The sequence below is a fragment of the Talpa europaea genome (genome assembly GCF_964194135.1).
Source record: "Talpa europaea genome assembly, chromosome: 16".
NCBI lineage: Eukaryota > Metazoa > Chordata > Mammalia > Eulipotyphla > Talpidae > Talpa > Talpa europaea.
The window spans coordinates 43,256,496-43,270,906 of record NC_140084.1 but is presented as its reverse complement, the minus strand read 5'-3'; the positions used below and the strand labels follow the sequence as shown (position 1 = coordinate 43,270,906).

Here is a 14,411-nt window from a genome sequence, read left to right as displayed (position 1 = left end):
ATATATAGTGGGTGCTCAAAGAGTGGTGATAATTATCTCTAACCTTTTATAGGTCCTTCAAAACTTGTATGAGTAGTTCAGGAAAAACCCTTAATAAAGACTAACTTGATTCTTTCTGTCCTGACTGGCCTTAGTTTCTCCACTTGAAAAATGTTATGTTAGATTAGCATTAAAGTGGCATTCTATTGGCCAAAGCCAGCCTGAAGATAAGTTTTATTTGAGTCCCAGAGGATTTAAACAAGAAAAATTAATCAACATTTGAAAATTTCTTTGGAAAAATCAGAAGATGTGGCAATACCAACCCCACACTCCTGCTTGGCAACAATCTGCTAGGGCCCAAAGAGCCTGCCCCCTTCAGCAGGGCCTGCTTTCCCAGTTTTCTAGGCTCGCCTGGCTTTCTTTACTCATTTATTTGATCTGCTTGGCCCTGTAGACATTTCAGCTTGTGGCCCTCTAGACAGCTGGAACTGTTTGCCACTCTCTTACTTGGTCGTAAACAAATCCACATTTGTATTCATTTGTGGAAGGTACTGAATAACTGATTTTCACTTTGAGAAGTGAAATAAGTGTTTTCCGTCAGTCAGGAAATACTAGGCTGTGGTAACAAACAATCTCCAAATCACAATAGCTTAAAACAAAGGTTTATTTCTTGCTCATTCACACAAACCCAGACATAAAATGAAAATACTCTCCTCTGTTTGCACATGCATGGAGGCAGACATGAGCGCACAGGTATGTACAGAATAACATGTCAAACAAATACCCTGGAACATGAAATTCATGCAACAACCTATTCAGGTACTAGTTGGCTTAAACTGCACAACTCTCTCTCAGGAATTTTGTAAGATCCCAGGATCCAAAGAGGGTAAGAGAATATTCATCTTCTGCCAAGGAAAGGCTCGTGTTACAAAAGGAACCAAGAGATGAGAGCTTAAAGAAAGCCTGATGCTTATACTGGGTTAAATTCCATGCATAAATACATAAATAAAACACGAAGATGCAGCGCCTGCAGGCTGCTGCCCCCTCCACCCCGTCTGGGCTTTTAGGTTAGGAGGGAGATGGATCCCAGCCGCCCAAGATGCAGAGCCACAGAGGGGCCTGGTTTGGGTCGCAGAGCAGGACCAACAGGCTGGAATCCTCTTCCTCCAGGGGGAGCTACAGGCAGGAAGGAAGGGGCACAACCAGGTCACCACCACTGCCCTTCCCAGCAACCCTCACTTTCTACCCCATTCAATCCAGGTCTCCTGGATAATAGCAAACACTTCCTCCTCACTGGTTTTCCTAGCCGTGGTCTTGCCTCTTCCAGTCCCACTATCGTAGCCACGACTGTCTTTTCAAAGCTCCAACTTGTCTTTCTAAAGTTCAGGTCTATGAATATATCTCTGTCTCATTCAGACACATTTCCTGGCTCCTAAAAGAAGTCTTTCCAGTTTGATCTCCTTCTGCTCCAGAAGTTTCTCAGGTCTGTTTCCTCAACCATACACCTTACCCAATCTACCATTTTGGAAAGGAGAATTTTCAGCCTTCCCTTTTTGTCCCCAAAGGTATTTTTCTCATTCCTTAAGATTCCTCTAGTTTTTGCTAGGTTTGTCACTGAGTTTTGTGAAAGCATCCATGTTTCTCAAGTAGAATGGAAGCTCCTTAAAAGGCAGTTATCAGCCCTCCTTCCAGATTGGACCCTGTTACCTCTTCAGCCTCTCTCCAGACTTCAGCTGAGAGCCTTGGGCTGAAGATAGGAGATCAGGCTCTGCCACTCTTGCTATATGTCTCTGGACAAGTCCCTCCCTATCACAGGAACTGGCCCGGCCTGAGGGTAGTCAATCCGAGAACCCCTGATCTGCTTGATTAGTCCCTCTTTGCTCCATTGCCTCCATTTTCCAAGCAATCTCATCTCCTTTCAGGAAACATGTTACCTGGTGGGCCACAGGGGTGGAGCAGGGAGATCCAGGCAGAGTTGGGAGGGACAGAAGGAGTCATGCGGGGAGTCTGGGATGAATCTTTCAGCCCCACAAGAGCCTCAGCTGCCTCCCGCTGCAGCTGCCGTTCTGATGGGGCAGAGGTCCAGGCCAGGCGAGAGGCTCCAGGGGCCTGCAAAGAAAAGGGAGAGAAGCAGATTGGGAACCCCACTTCTGCCCACCATCTAAGTGCGCCCTCAGCCCCTGGTTCCCTCACTACCCCTATTCTTCCCTTCCCCAGAGTTCTGGACCCCACTTCTTTCCCAAGACCTGTGGCTGCAGCAGAAGAGGGTCTGGGGTGCCACAGGGCTGGAGTATCAGAGTTGAGCATCTAGAAACAAAGACGATACCAGAGGAGTCAAACACACGGACAGGCATGTACACATGGGGAGAGGGGAAGGATTTTGCTACATTCCAAGTTGGAAATCTGAGTGCCTGCTGTGTCATTAGGTGTTGTGGTGTCAACCAAGACCCTCCCCCTGTCTTGGCCTGCTTTGATTTCTGTAAAGTGAAAATCCCCCCAACAACTTCTCCCTAGGGTACTGTGAGGATTATCATCATGCAATCATTGATGTGTTTTCAAAAAACTGATAAGGTGTCTGGTTCCTGCCTTAGCAGGGTCTGGTTCATCTCCCTCTAATTCCCTAATCCCCATGGGACTTGCAGGAGCAGTATGAAGAAACCTTTTGGAAAATTTCTCTAATTGCCTCTGAGCCTTTTCCTCTCCCTTCCTTCCCTCCCCCTGCATTTCAGTGATTCAACCCCATCTTATGTATTTAGGCCAATTTAATAGCCACTATTTGTTCAAGGCCTGTGCTAGTTGTATTCCATAAATGACTGCTAATTCTCATGACAACCTTGGAAATAATAGTGTCTCCAACTTACAGAAAAACGGGCTCAGAGTAATGGTACTTGTACAGAGGTTCACAGCTAGGCAGTAGCAGAACTAGGAGAGCTCTGTCCTGCCCATTAGCCTGAGATCTTTTCTTCTTCTTTACCATCTACTGTGGTGTCCAGCACAGGGGCAGGTGCATGATCCTTCTCTCTCTACTCACGTGCGGGGCAGGAGAGAGGGCCCTTGGGATTCTCCAGAAAGAGGAGCTGTCAGTATCGGGTGAGATCCTGGGTAGGTCGGGAGGGGCCCGTGAGTGGGCAGCCGGAGGGAGGTGACAGGGTCAAAGCCTATGAGGATAACAGAAAGCAGAGTTTATTGGGGCCACAGGTCATGGCTTCTGTGCTCCTTTTTCCTACCCAGCATCTTCTTCCTCTTTTCTTTCTGATACAGTGGTGTGCTGGCATTCAAATCTCTGTTGCGTTATTGAATGTTGAGTTCATCTTACCAGGGAAAGGATGCAGAGGGATGGCAGGTTCTTGACACAGTAAGCGGCACACCACTGGGGGTGGCATGGAAAGGCCTGGAGGCAGCCAGTGTCCAGGGGCCCAAGAGCCTGGAGGTATTGGAGTCCAGGGAAAAGGCAAGGCTTCTGGGGTACGGGTGAGCAGCAGAGGCCCCTGGGAGTTCTCCTACAATGGCAGAGGGCACAGGTTGGAGTCAGATACCAGGGTGGGGAAGGAGTATGGTCTGTGGTGGGGGTAGGATCCCCAAATTCCAGATCTGGGAGGGCTATAAAATCCACCCCCTCATTTTGCTCATGGAAGAGAAGTGATTAGCTCAAGGTGGTATTAAGAAGTCAGGGATGGACCCAGAACTGAGGTGTGGAGGGCACAGAGGCAGGGGTTTGGGCTAGGACAGGGGTCACTCCTTCAGGGCTCAGACCTTACCTTCCCAGGGGGTGTCAGTGCCAGTGGGACTGCCCCATGGTGGGTCTGAGGCTGGGGTGCTATGTTCTCCTTTCCAGCTGTGAGGGATCAGGGAGAGCTTTGGTGAGCTATTTTTCTGGAATGGCGATTCCATTCCAATTGCAAACTGAGTTCTCTTCTACCCACAAATCTCACTGTATACTCCCAATACCCGATCACATTTAACTTGGGGAACTGAAATGCCCAGAGAGTAGAAACACCTTATCTAAGGCCACACATTAATTCAGTGGCAGTTCTGGGACTTCTTCCCCCAGTTAGTTTTCCTCCACCCAAATCCCTACCCAATTCCTGGCCAGACACTCACGGGGGACTCCTTGTCGAGTGGCTCCCTTCTTCACACGGTTGGGAGCTTTGGGAGGGGTCGCTCCTCTCTTCATCAGGCCCTGAGCCAGGTGCCTCTTTAGCTGTGCCTCCTGCTGCCTACGCAAGGCCACCTGGGCAGCCATGACTCTTCGGCGCTCTCTAAAAGGGGGGTGGTGAGTCAAAGGTCGGGCACCCTTAAATGAGGCCTATTTTTGTCCTTTTCCCTGGGTCTCATACTCACAAGATGAGGACACATTTGTGACACTCGCATGTCTGAAAGAGGCAGAGACGCTTGTGGCCCTTGAGGTGGGCAGTGACACCGTGGTTGCGGCAGCGGGCACAGGTTGGGGAGCGACTGACAGCTCTCCTGGGGACAGGCTCTGTGCCCTGGGAGGCTTTGGTCTCACCCTCTGTGGCACAATCGGAGGGGCAGCAGTGGACAGCAGGCATTTCCTTGGGCTCCATGGATCTAGGGGCAGGTGTGAAGGGTCAGCATGGCCTTGTGGGGCATCTCCTGATCAGCCCTCCTGCCTCTGGGTGCCACCCCTTAAGTACTTCTCTATTGTGCTCCACCCTGGACTCAACTTTCGCCCTCCTGTCTCCTCAGGTGTTCTCCCTTCTTCACTCTGCCCCCCTCCTCAGCACCCTCCTCTTGGGGAGCACCTTTCCCCCAATAAATCCTCTTCTCTTGTCTTTCTAACATATTCTTTCAACCAGAACATCCTCCCTCCTGCTACTGCACCTTCCCCACGCACACACCCCAGTTTTTAGGGCTCCGCACGCACTCGGGGTGCCCCCTTCAGCAATTCCTACACCCCCTTTCCACAAACACCCGGTTGCAAGTTTCCCCGGGTCTCTCCTGTCAGCCACGAGCGTCCTCCCCGCCGGCGTCTTTCCGATTCCTCTGATGCTTTTAGGTTCCCTCGCCACGCCCTGGCTTTGTGTCTGCCTCATCATCCGATGCCCCCTCGCTCTCCTGCCGCCTGATTTTGCTCTCGCACCCAGCAACGGCATGATTATTTATTCTCAGGGATTTTTCGCCCCACTCGCAATCGTTTCCATCACTGTGCAAACGTCCCCGGATTCCCTGCACCTGCTGGCCCTGATCGTGACCCCTGGCCAGGGTGCACCCGCCGGCCCAGGCCGACTGCATCACCCCCCGACACTCACGTGCACCCCCTTGCGGCCACTGCCCCCCACCCCACTCTAGGCCGCTGGCCCCGCCCCAGGGGCTCAGGGAGGGGGCGGGGCCCGTGGAGCGCGCCCCCCCCGCCCCCCCCCGCTGTCCCGGGCCCCCCCAAGGGGGATGAGAGGAGAGGCGCGAGGAGCGCGAGGGGGAGGACAGGGGATGCCGGGGGCGGGGGTCCAGCGCAAGAGAGAGGGGGCAGAAGGGACGGGGAGGGGCGGGGTCGTGTTCTCATCATGGTTACCACAGCTTCGAGCAGAGTTAATTTCAGTCAGGAGAAAGAGAAAGGACGTGGTGAAGCCTTGCGACGAGGAACGGCCGCGCTCGCGCGCGTTTTCCCGCCCCTTCTCAAAAGGGCCAATGAGCTTCAAGCACAGCCTTCCCTCAAGGAGACAGGCGACCAATAGTCTTCTAGATCCTGCTCCGACGGCCCGCCCCTTACCTCCTTCTCACTGCTCCTCGTACCAGACTATCTGGCCAGCCAGTAGGGCGTCGAGTTGAGTCTCACGTCCTCTTTCCCCGCCCCCTTGTGCCTTGTCTTCGCAAATTATTGGTCCCCTTTGGAGGCTGATGGCCAATGGGGCGTCGAGTACCTGTTCCAGGACGAGGCGGGGCAATGCCCCGCCCCCCAGAACGACCCACCCCACCGGGTCCCCCAGGCGTTGACGCAAAAGCGCGCGCACGCGCAGTCTTGCCGCGTCCTGCGTCTCGCCGCCGCAGCGTCTGCGTTGTAGCCTTCCGCTCGCCTGCGTGGCTCTGCGCCTCCTCGCTGCGTGGACCCCGAGTTTTCTCTCATTTCTCTCCCGGTGCCCCAACTCCTGCTCTACTGTTCTTCTTATATTTGTTCCCCGTGTCCTTTCCAAGCCCCACCCACCGTCTCGAGTGCACCCATTTTTCGTGTGTTTCGTCTCGTCACGGGCAGCCATTTTCCTGGTTCTCGTCAGTCCGTGTGCCCTTCCCGCTGGTTTCAGCGTCTTTACCCCCCCCCCCCCACTTTCCTCACACCCCTAGGCGGCTGTGCTGCTGTTTGCCAGCCCTCTCAGCATTTGCGCTCCCGCGCCTCTCCGGGGTTCACGCCTTCTGGGGCTCTGAAGTGGCGGCCTCCTCCGTGTTCCTGGGGTAGCCCCACCTCCCCTTCCCTCCCCTGCCATTGTGTTGTTCCCCTTTCTTGGCACACCCCGCCCTGTCGGCTTTGTTCTCTCTCACCCGCTAAGGTGGTCCCTTCCTTCCCCTGAGGGCCTCGCCTTTGCGCCCCACTCCTTATTTCCCGACTGGCGACTCCCTCTCTGTCCAGCCTCCCCTTGAGAGGGACGGCCTCTCTGGCCGTTTGATCCCTTTCTCCTTGAGCGTTTCATTCCGTTTCTTTGTCTGGGTCACCTGTTGTGCTGAGGTCGTTGGGTCCAGTGATTTGGCCTTAGAGGCCTTCCTGTGCCTGGCCTGGCCCCTTTGTGTGATCCTTTGTCAGCCTTCATTTCCCCGCCGGTGTCCCATCTTTTCTGTGGCCCTTAGCCCCTTTGTTGTCCACGGATTTCTGGGTCACAGAACCTGTGTACCCGCCATCTGGACAGAAGAGGGTGGCAGAAGCGACCTCTAGCTGGACTTCAGTGCGAGGGAGCATTACCAGACAAGTTGGAAAGGTTATTGGGGGCCGGGGAGTGGGGCCTGGGAGGGAGCCCTGGATGGCAGCTGGTGAGGTTAACCTTGATCCCTTAGATAGCAGAGGGATAGGGGAGCCAGCATGTACGACAGCTTCATATTTGCTTGGCTCCTTAAATGAATAATCTTCTTAATCTCCGACAACGACCCCATGAGATGTTATTAATCCACTTCATTATTTTTCTTAAGCCCTTTCTCCCCTTTTTGGTTATTTTTATCCATTTTATAACTGAGTTGAACACATTGCATAAGACGCCACGGCCGGTGGATGGCGGGGTAAAGATGCCAGCCTTGTCAATCTCTGAGTCCAAAGCCTCTGAACTTTGTGCCACCTGTATTGTTGTGCTTCCTTCCCGGAATCCCCACTTCGTGCCCCTGTGCCCCCATGAGCACTCCTTGCAGGTGGTTCCAAGTACCGTTTGGGGGGGGGGTTGTGTGTGCGTGCAAGATGCACAGCATTTTGTTTGCATGAGTTTTTATTTTTGCAAGTGATAGCGCGTCATTTACTGTCTAAAATAGCACCGTGCTGATGCCATCCGCCCATGTGTAGGTTGCGTGCATGTTTAGGCCGTCGCTGCTTAGTGCTGCCTGCTATTCCATCGTGAGCACCCCTGCGTGTTGTGCCTTCATCACGGGTCTCAGGGAGGGTTGCCATGGTGCCTTCAGCTCTCCCTACCACCTGAATGCTGCCAGCTCAGGCGTATTTCTTTTAGACAATGTGGAAATCTGTTGTGTGTACTTAAGATTTATCAGAAATGGCAATTTGTAAACACTTTGGTGTATGCATTAGCAAATTCCTCCTCACAGTGCTGTTTTAGGCCTGAGACGATCAAAACTTTTTTAAAAAATTTATTTATTTATGCATACAAGAACTGGGGTGTAGGCCAGAGGTGTAAGGGGTGAGAGGATTCACCAGAGACAGATTGGGAAGCAGAGTAGGCAGACTGAAGTAAACTGCTGAGGGAAGCAGCAGGTGAGATAGGAGAGGTCTGCTGCACCATGTGGATCAGCTCCCTGGCCAGGAATTGAACTCAGGCTGCAGTGGCTAGTGCCTGGATAGCTTGATAGCAGTGAAGTGTTACCCGTGCATCACTAGGGAGGCTCCTGATCAAAACTTTCAACTCCTCTGTTCTCAGGATCCAGAAGAGGGCCTTATTCCACACCTACCAACAAGGGTCCTTGTAGCCACACATTTCTGTCAATACTTACCTTTTTACAGGTTTCTCATCCTTTGGCAATCTTTTAGACATGACATTCTCTCTTTGTTAATCTTTTTGGTTTGCTTTTCATATGCTTGGTCCACTTTCCCATTGGGTTATTCTCTTTTTCTTGTTAGTTTTCAAGAGATCTGTGACCATTCCTTTTGGTTTAAGAAATTGCATATACTCTTCTATGCCAATTTTGGCATTTCATGTTCTTTTAGAAATTTATTCACTTTTTCTGGGTTTTCAAATCTATAGTGGCTAATGATATTTTTATTACATAAAAAATTTGACATCTTTTACTTTCCATTTTTCACTTTATTATATTTGCATCTTCATATCTGTTGATTAGATTTATTTGAGAGTTGTTATTAATCTTGTCAATTGTTGAATGTTAGTTTTTGGTAATTTTTTTGTTTTCTATTTCAGTGGTACCTGTATATCTTTATCTTTTTTTGTGGGGGTGGTGGTGGTGGAGGAATGCTTTATTGCTCCTTATACAACTTTTTGAGTTAATTAATGAACATATTCTTAAATACTTTGTTTCCTGATAAATATATTTAAAGCATAAATTTCCTTCTAAATACTGCCTACTTGGGTCCTAAATTTTAATATGTGACTTTAAAAACAACTTTTGATTTTGAAGTGATTTTTTACTCTCAGGAGGTGAGAAGACAGATAACTTAAACCTTTCTTACAGTTTCCCTGTGGGGACATTTTATATAACTGCAGATGTTAAGCAGGAAATTGACATCGATACAACACTCTTCGCCAGACTACAGACCTTATTTCAGTTTTCGCCAAACTTACATGCATGCATGTGTGTGTGATACATAACATGTTCATTTTTCAGTTCTAACTACTTTTAAATATTCTCTTCAAACCAAGGGTTGCTTAGTAATATGTCAATTTTCACATGCACCTTTGTTCAGATCACATTTTCTTTCACTGGAGAACAACTTGCATAACAGTGATCTTTTGAATAAGCCATGATCCTCTGCCCAGAACTGGAAGGACCTAGGCAGGAGAATGAGAAACTAAAGTGGTGGGTTTAGGTTGGATAGGAGAGAAGATGATGAGGTTGGGAAGACCTGTGTCCCTGTAGGCCAGGAAGCCTATGCCACAGAAACTGAACGTCATTTTTCTGCTCCAGAAACTGAGCCAGAGGCAGGTGGACATTCAGGGACTGACAAGAACCTAACGAGAGCTAGATTGAAATTGGTTCCAGGTTGGCCTCTACCATCCAGGAACCAGACACAGGACCATGGCACACCAGCATTTGAAATCCGTGCAGCTCTTCTGTCTCCTAGGGGCCATCTCTACTATGCCTCGTATGTCCTACCAGGCTGGGTACTTTGGGACTCCCAGAGGGTAGGGGCATGGATTCTTGTCACTGGGGAAAGGAGGGATGGATGTTTGAACTCCTCAGGGGACAGACAGGCTCTATGGGGGCTGGGCAATTGGTTGGCACTTCAGGGGCTGAGAAGGCAGATGACTGCAAGAACATTCTTTCTTTAGGGGTTGGGGCTCTTTTGTGCTATGAAGCAACATCCTCACTCTTCAGAGCTGTTACCCTGCATAACTGGAAGTGGCTTCTATTGAGGAGCATGGTGTGTAAGTTGAGTGAGGGCTGCGAGGAGACGCTGGTGCTCATCGAGACAGGTGAAGGGAAATGGCTTTGAGACATTTCTGTTGGTTCCCTCTTCTGATCTCCACCTCCATTCCCTGTACCCAAGGCTCTTGACTTGAGTTCCAGATATTTGTCCCATTGCATCTTTGGACATAACATAATAACAGTGAAGAGGGGCAGGACTCGGTTGGTTGTGATGTGGGTGGGATGAGTGAATAGATTCCAGGAAGAGGGGCCTATTGGGAGAGAAGAAAAGGATGGGACAGAAGGGAGAGAAGAGCAAAGGGACTCTGGGGGAGGCGAGGAGTGAGGAGATAGAGCTGGAGACCCCGGGGTCTGAGCCCAATGCAGCTGCAGTGAATAGACACTGGGGGGGAGGCAGAGCTGGTGATGGGGAAGAGCAGGGTGGAGGGTAGAAGTGATAATGCTGGGTAAGGGTGATTACACTGATCAGAACTGTTTAATCTTATGCTCCTCAGGGACCAGAAGGGGAGTTGTAGGGTTTAAAGGCTGCAGCCCAATTCCATCTTACCCCCAGCGAGTCTCCTACCTTGTTTCACCACCTGGAGTGTCCATTGCCTCCTACAGCCGTGTCTGCCGGACATATCTCTGCAACAACCTTACCAGCTTGGATCCTTTTGTGAAGCTCAAGGCATACTACGCTCCTCAAACTATAGAATATTCTTCCCAGAGTTGCCCAACCTGTGTGGGTGGGCACTCTACAGATTGCTTGCCAAATTTTGTCACCACTGATCCTTGTCCCTATCATGCACCTAAGTGTTACAGTTCCACCTTAAAATTTCAGGCAGGTGAGAGGAGAGAAACTTAATCACATTCTTACTTTATGCTGTCTAGTGTTTCCCATCTCTGAGAGAAGTGTGGGGGAGGTGGAGACGGAATTGGGTTGGGGGGCCAGACATGTGAACTCCAAGGAGGAAGGAGAAAGGTGTCCAGTACCCAAGTGTTTGGTGGGAGAGCAGGTGTCCTGGTTTGTGAGGTGTGTCTGGAAGGAGGGGCATGGCCTGAGTCTTTCAAGTCCCTGACTCCTCCCTCTCTTCCTTGCAGGGTTTCTGAATACCACCTTTCTCCTCATGGGCTGTGCTGCTGAGCAGAACAACATTTTAACACAATTTCAGAATATTGGGAGCATGAGAGTGACTGAGGTGATCAACATCTTAGAGAAGGCCCAGACTGCTGGTGCACAGTCCTCCAGTTGGGGTCCTGCTTGGGCTATCGTCTTAGGCATCCTGCTTGCCTTCAGGCACTGATGATGTAGCTGGACCAAACACCCAGACCCCTTTATATAACCAAATAAACTCTTAAAGTTGACTTTCTGCTTTGTCCTGTGATCCATGAGTGTTGTGGAGACATGGAAGCCGTGAGGAGTGCTAAATATGTCCAGGGAGATGGTGGTGGGGCTGGAAGTGGTTAGTGCACATGGTGAAGGGAGCAGGCCAGGTGGGGAGGAGGATTCTTAGAAAAATGGTGGCATCATGGCCAACAACCAGGAGGACCCCAAATATTCCTTTTCCTTCTTCCTCTGGGAACCTGCACTCCAGCCTGGCTTCAGACCCTGACTTGGGAGATCCTGGTCTAATTTCTCCCCTTTTTGGACCTCGTTTTCCTTCCATTTAAAAGGAAGGACCTGGGCCTCCCCAGTGGTACAGCGGGTTGAGTGCTGTGCTGTGGAGCTGTCCGCAGCCTCTGCAGTGTGGGTTCGATTCCCAGCCAGCCACGGAGATTTCCACATGGCGTGGCAGACCTCTCCTGTCTCGCCTGCTGCTCCCCTCAGCGGTGCTTTCAGTCTGTCTGCCTCTTCTGTTCCCCGCTCTTTATCTGGTGAATCCTCTCACCCTCCTGTGCCTCTGGCCTGTACCCCAGTTCTTGTATAAAAATAAATAAATCTTAAAAAAAATAAAAGGAAGGAACTTATGAGTTAGAGTTGAATCTCATCAGGCAATTTTTCAAAATGATCACTTGAGTGTCTATTCTTTGTCAGATGCTGAACTGTTTTCTATGTGAGGGTTTCACATGTGGGGTCCCATTCAGTACCCACAACATTTCAGTAAGAAGTTCTTTTTTGCAAAGATGAAACTGGCTGAAGGAAGTTAAATAGCCTGCCCAGAGTAGAATCCTTCTTGCCTCTCCTGCAGATCACTGTCCTTAGAGGGGGAATTTTGTTGATTTGGAAATGTGGACTGCCTTCCTCTGCCAATGGTTGTTTCTTTATGTAAGTTCTCAAATATGGAGGAAAAGAGGAAGGAGCAGCACTAGGTTGACTAGTTTTCACCCAAAGCTCAGTTTCTAAGTTTCCTGGAGAGGATTGTGTAATTCCCTGATATGGCCACACGAGGGCAGCAGATACAGCCATCTTGCAATTTCACACCTTTAAGTAAGTTGTGAGTTGAGTGTGTGTGTATGTAGGAATGTGGAGTAAGGATGGTGAGTCTCTGGATTAGGCCATTTAACTTAGTGAGCTCTGTTTAATTCTCTCCATTATATAATGAAGTTGGGAGACAGACATTTAAGGTATTTTTTCTGTAGGTAAGCATTTGCTGTGCATTACTTCATTCATTCACTCTTACTTCAGCCTTACTAAATAGATACTGTCATTTCGTATTTTCACTTTACAGGTCAAGAAACAAGTTGAACTACCCGAGGCCCCAGACCTGGCCTTTTCTGATAGCTTGGATCAGTGGGATCTGAAGCACAGGTACCTGTAGTTGGCCCCAGAAATTAGACTGGCATGAAGACCTGGATTACTATGGCAGTAAGGTCACGGTAAGTAGAATCAGTCTGCGTGGAGACCAGAGAGCCCATGGCAAGAGTTAATTAGGTTACTAAAGGAAGGTTTGTGTGAGAATTTTGCCAGTGGGCCTCACACCTGCTGTGTTTCTGACCAGTTGGACTAGTGGATCATTATAGAGGGCTGAGCAGAGGCCTGGGTGGGCCAAGTCTATTTCCACAGATTCTGTTAATCCTACCAGCCAAGGAGATGAGCACATCAATAACCTCCAAAGGGTATCAGCAAGTCAAAGTGGATGGTATCTTAGAGGTCCCAAATGGTTGGCCCAGGATTGGGACATATTTACTATGTAAAATAGATAACATGAAACAAAGATATTTGGTTATGGAGTATAATTTAATAAACCTCATGAACATATCACTCAACCTAAGAAATAGGATATCAGAAATAACTTGCCTTTTACCTTTATGTTTCGTCTCACTCTATCCCCTGGCATCTTCTATGAGCCCTACATTTACCTTGGCTTGGATTTTTATGTTTTTTTTTCCAGTGACCTTTTTATTTTATTTTATTATTTTATTTTATATATTTCTTATGTCATTTTCATTTTTGCACAATATATGCATTTTCAGGATTTTTGTTTTTTTTTTTAAAGATTTATTTATATATGCATACAAGAGCTGGGGTTTAGGCCAGAGGTGTCGGGGGTGAGAGGATTTACCAGAGACAGAGTGGGGAACAGAACAGACAGATTGACTGAAGTACATTGCTGAGGGGAGCAGCGGGCGAGTCAGGAGAGGTCTGCTGCGCCATGTGGGCAACTGCTCCCTGGCAGGCCGGGGAATCGAACTCGTGCTGGAGAGGCTGCAGATAGCTTCATAGACCCCCTGCACCACCAGGAAGGCCAGGATTTTTATGTTTTTTGATCTCATATGCATAATGTGTTTAAACACTAATGTTTAGAGTTGCTTCTTATCGATGTTAAAATGGCATCATGTGGTTCTTAGGAACTTTTTAAAAAAAGTCATCATCATATTTCTAATATTCATCAGTGTTCCAGTGTGTAATTTTGTGGTTCTATTTTCATGGAGCTATTAACTGCTATTGTGTCATTGTAACACTATACAATTATTGTTAATTTTGATTTGATTCCCCCTCCAGCAATTTTTTTATGCTTATTGCCATTGAGGCCATGAATATTCTTGTATATGTCTCCTTGTGCTTATGTGCAAGAGTTTCTCCTGTATAGACACCCAGAAGTGGAATTGTTGGGATGTATATTTGTTCAATTAGTTTGTTCAGTGCCAAACTATTTTTCAAAGTGGTTGTAGCAATTATACATTTACTGATGAACAAATAAAAAATTCTTGTTGATCTACATGCCTTTCAACTTTCCGCACTTTAAAATTTTTTTTTTTTTCGCACTTTAAAATTTTTGCCAGTCTGGGCCTCCCCGGTGGCGCAGCGGTTGAGCGCTGGGTTGCGAAGCTGCCTGCGGCCTCTGCAGCGCCAGTTCGATCCCTGGCTGCTCCCCGGCCACCAGAGGAGGGTTCCGCATGGCCTGCAGACCTCTCCTGCTGCCCGCTGCTCCCCTCAGCAGTGTACTTCGGTCCTTCTGCCTGCTCTGCTCCCCGCTCTGGCTCTGGTGAATTCTCTCACCCTCCCGCGCTTCTGACTGTGCCCAGTGCATGCATAAACAAAACAAACAAATAAATAAATAAATAATGCCTCTATAAAAAAAAAAAAATTTGCCAGTCTGGTGAGTGTAAAATGGCATTTCCTTGCAGTCTGAATTTGTATCTCCCTGTTTACTAAGTAAGTTGGACTTTGTGTGTGCTCATTGACTGGATTTCTTTGTAAAACGCCTGTTTATGGCTTTTTGGGGTTTCTTTTTCTATAGGGTTGTTTCACT

General features: G+C 48.9%; 1 protein-coding gene across 1 annotated transcript; it reads right to left on the bottom strand.

The window, feature by feature from the left end:
* Positions 1 to 996: 996 nt before the first annotated feature.
* Positions 997 to 10,329, bottom strand: DMRTC2 (DMRT like family C2; the record flags this gene model as incomplete). The annotated part of the gene is made up of 9 exons (XM_084258002.1): positions 997 to 1,155; positions 1,914 to 2,088; positions 2,226 to 2,286; positions 3,011 to 3,137; positions 3,296 to 3,479; positions 3,738 to 3,814; positions 4,081 to 4,238; positions 4,321 to 4,548; positions 10,304 to 10,329. 9 exons carry the CDS (start codon positions 10,327 to 10,329, stop codon positions 1,043 to 1,045), a joined length of 1,149 nt encoding a protein of 382 aa, XP_084114128.1. The 3' UTR covers positions 997 to 1,042.
* Positions 10,330 to 14,411: the final 4,082 nt, after the last annotated feature.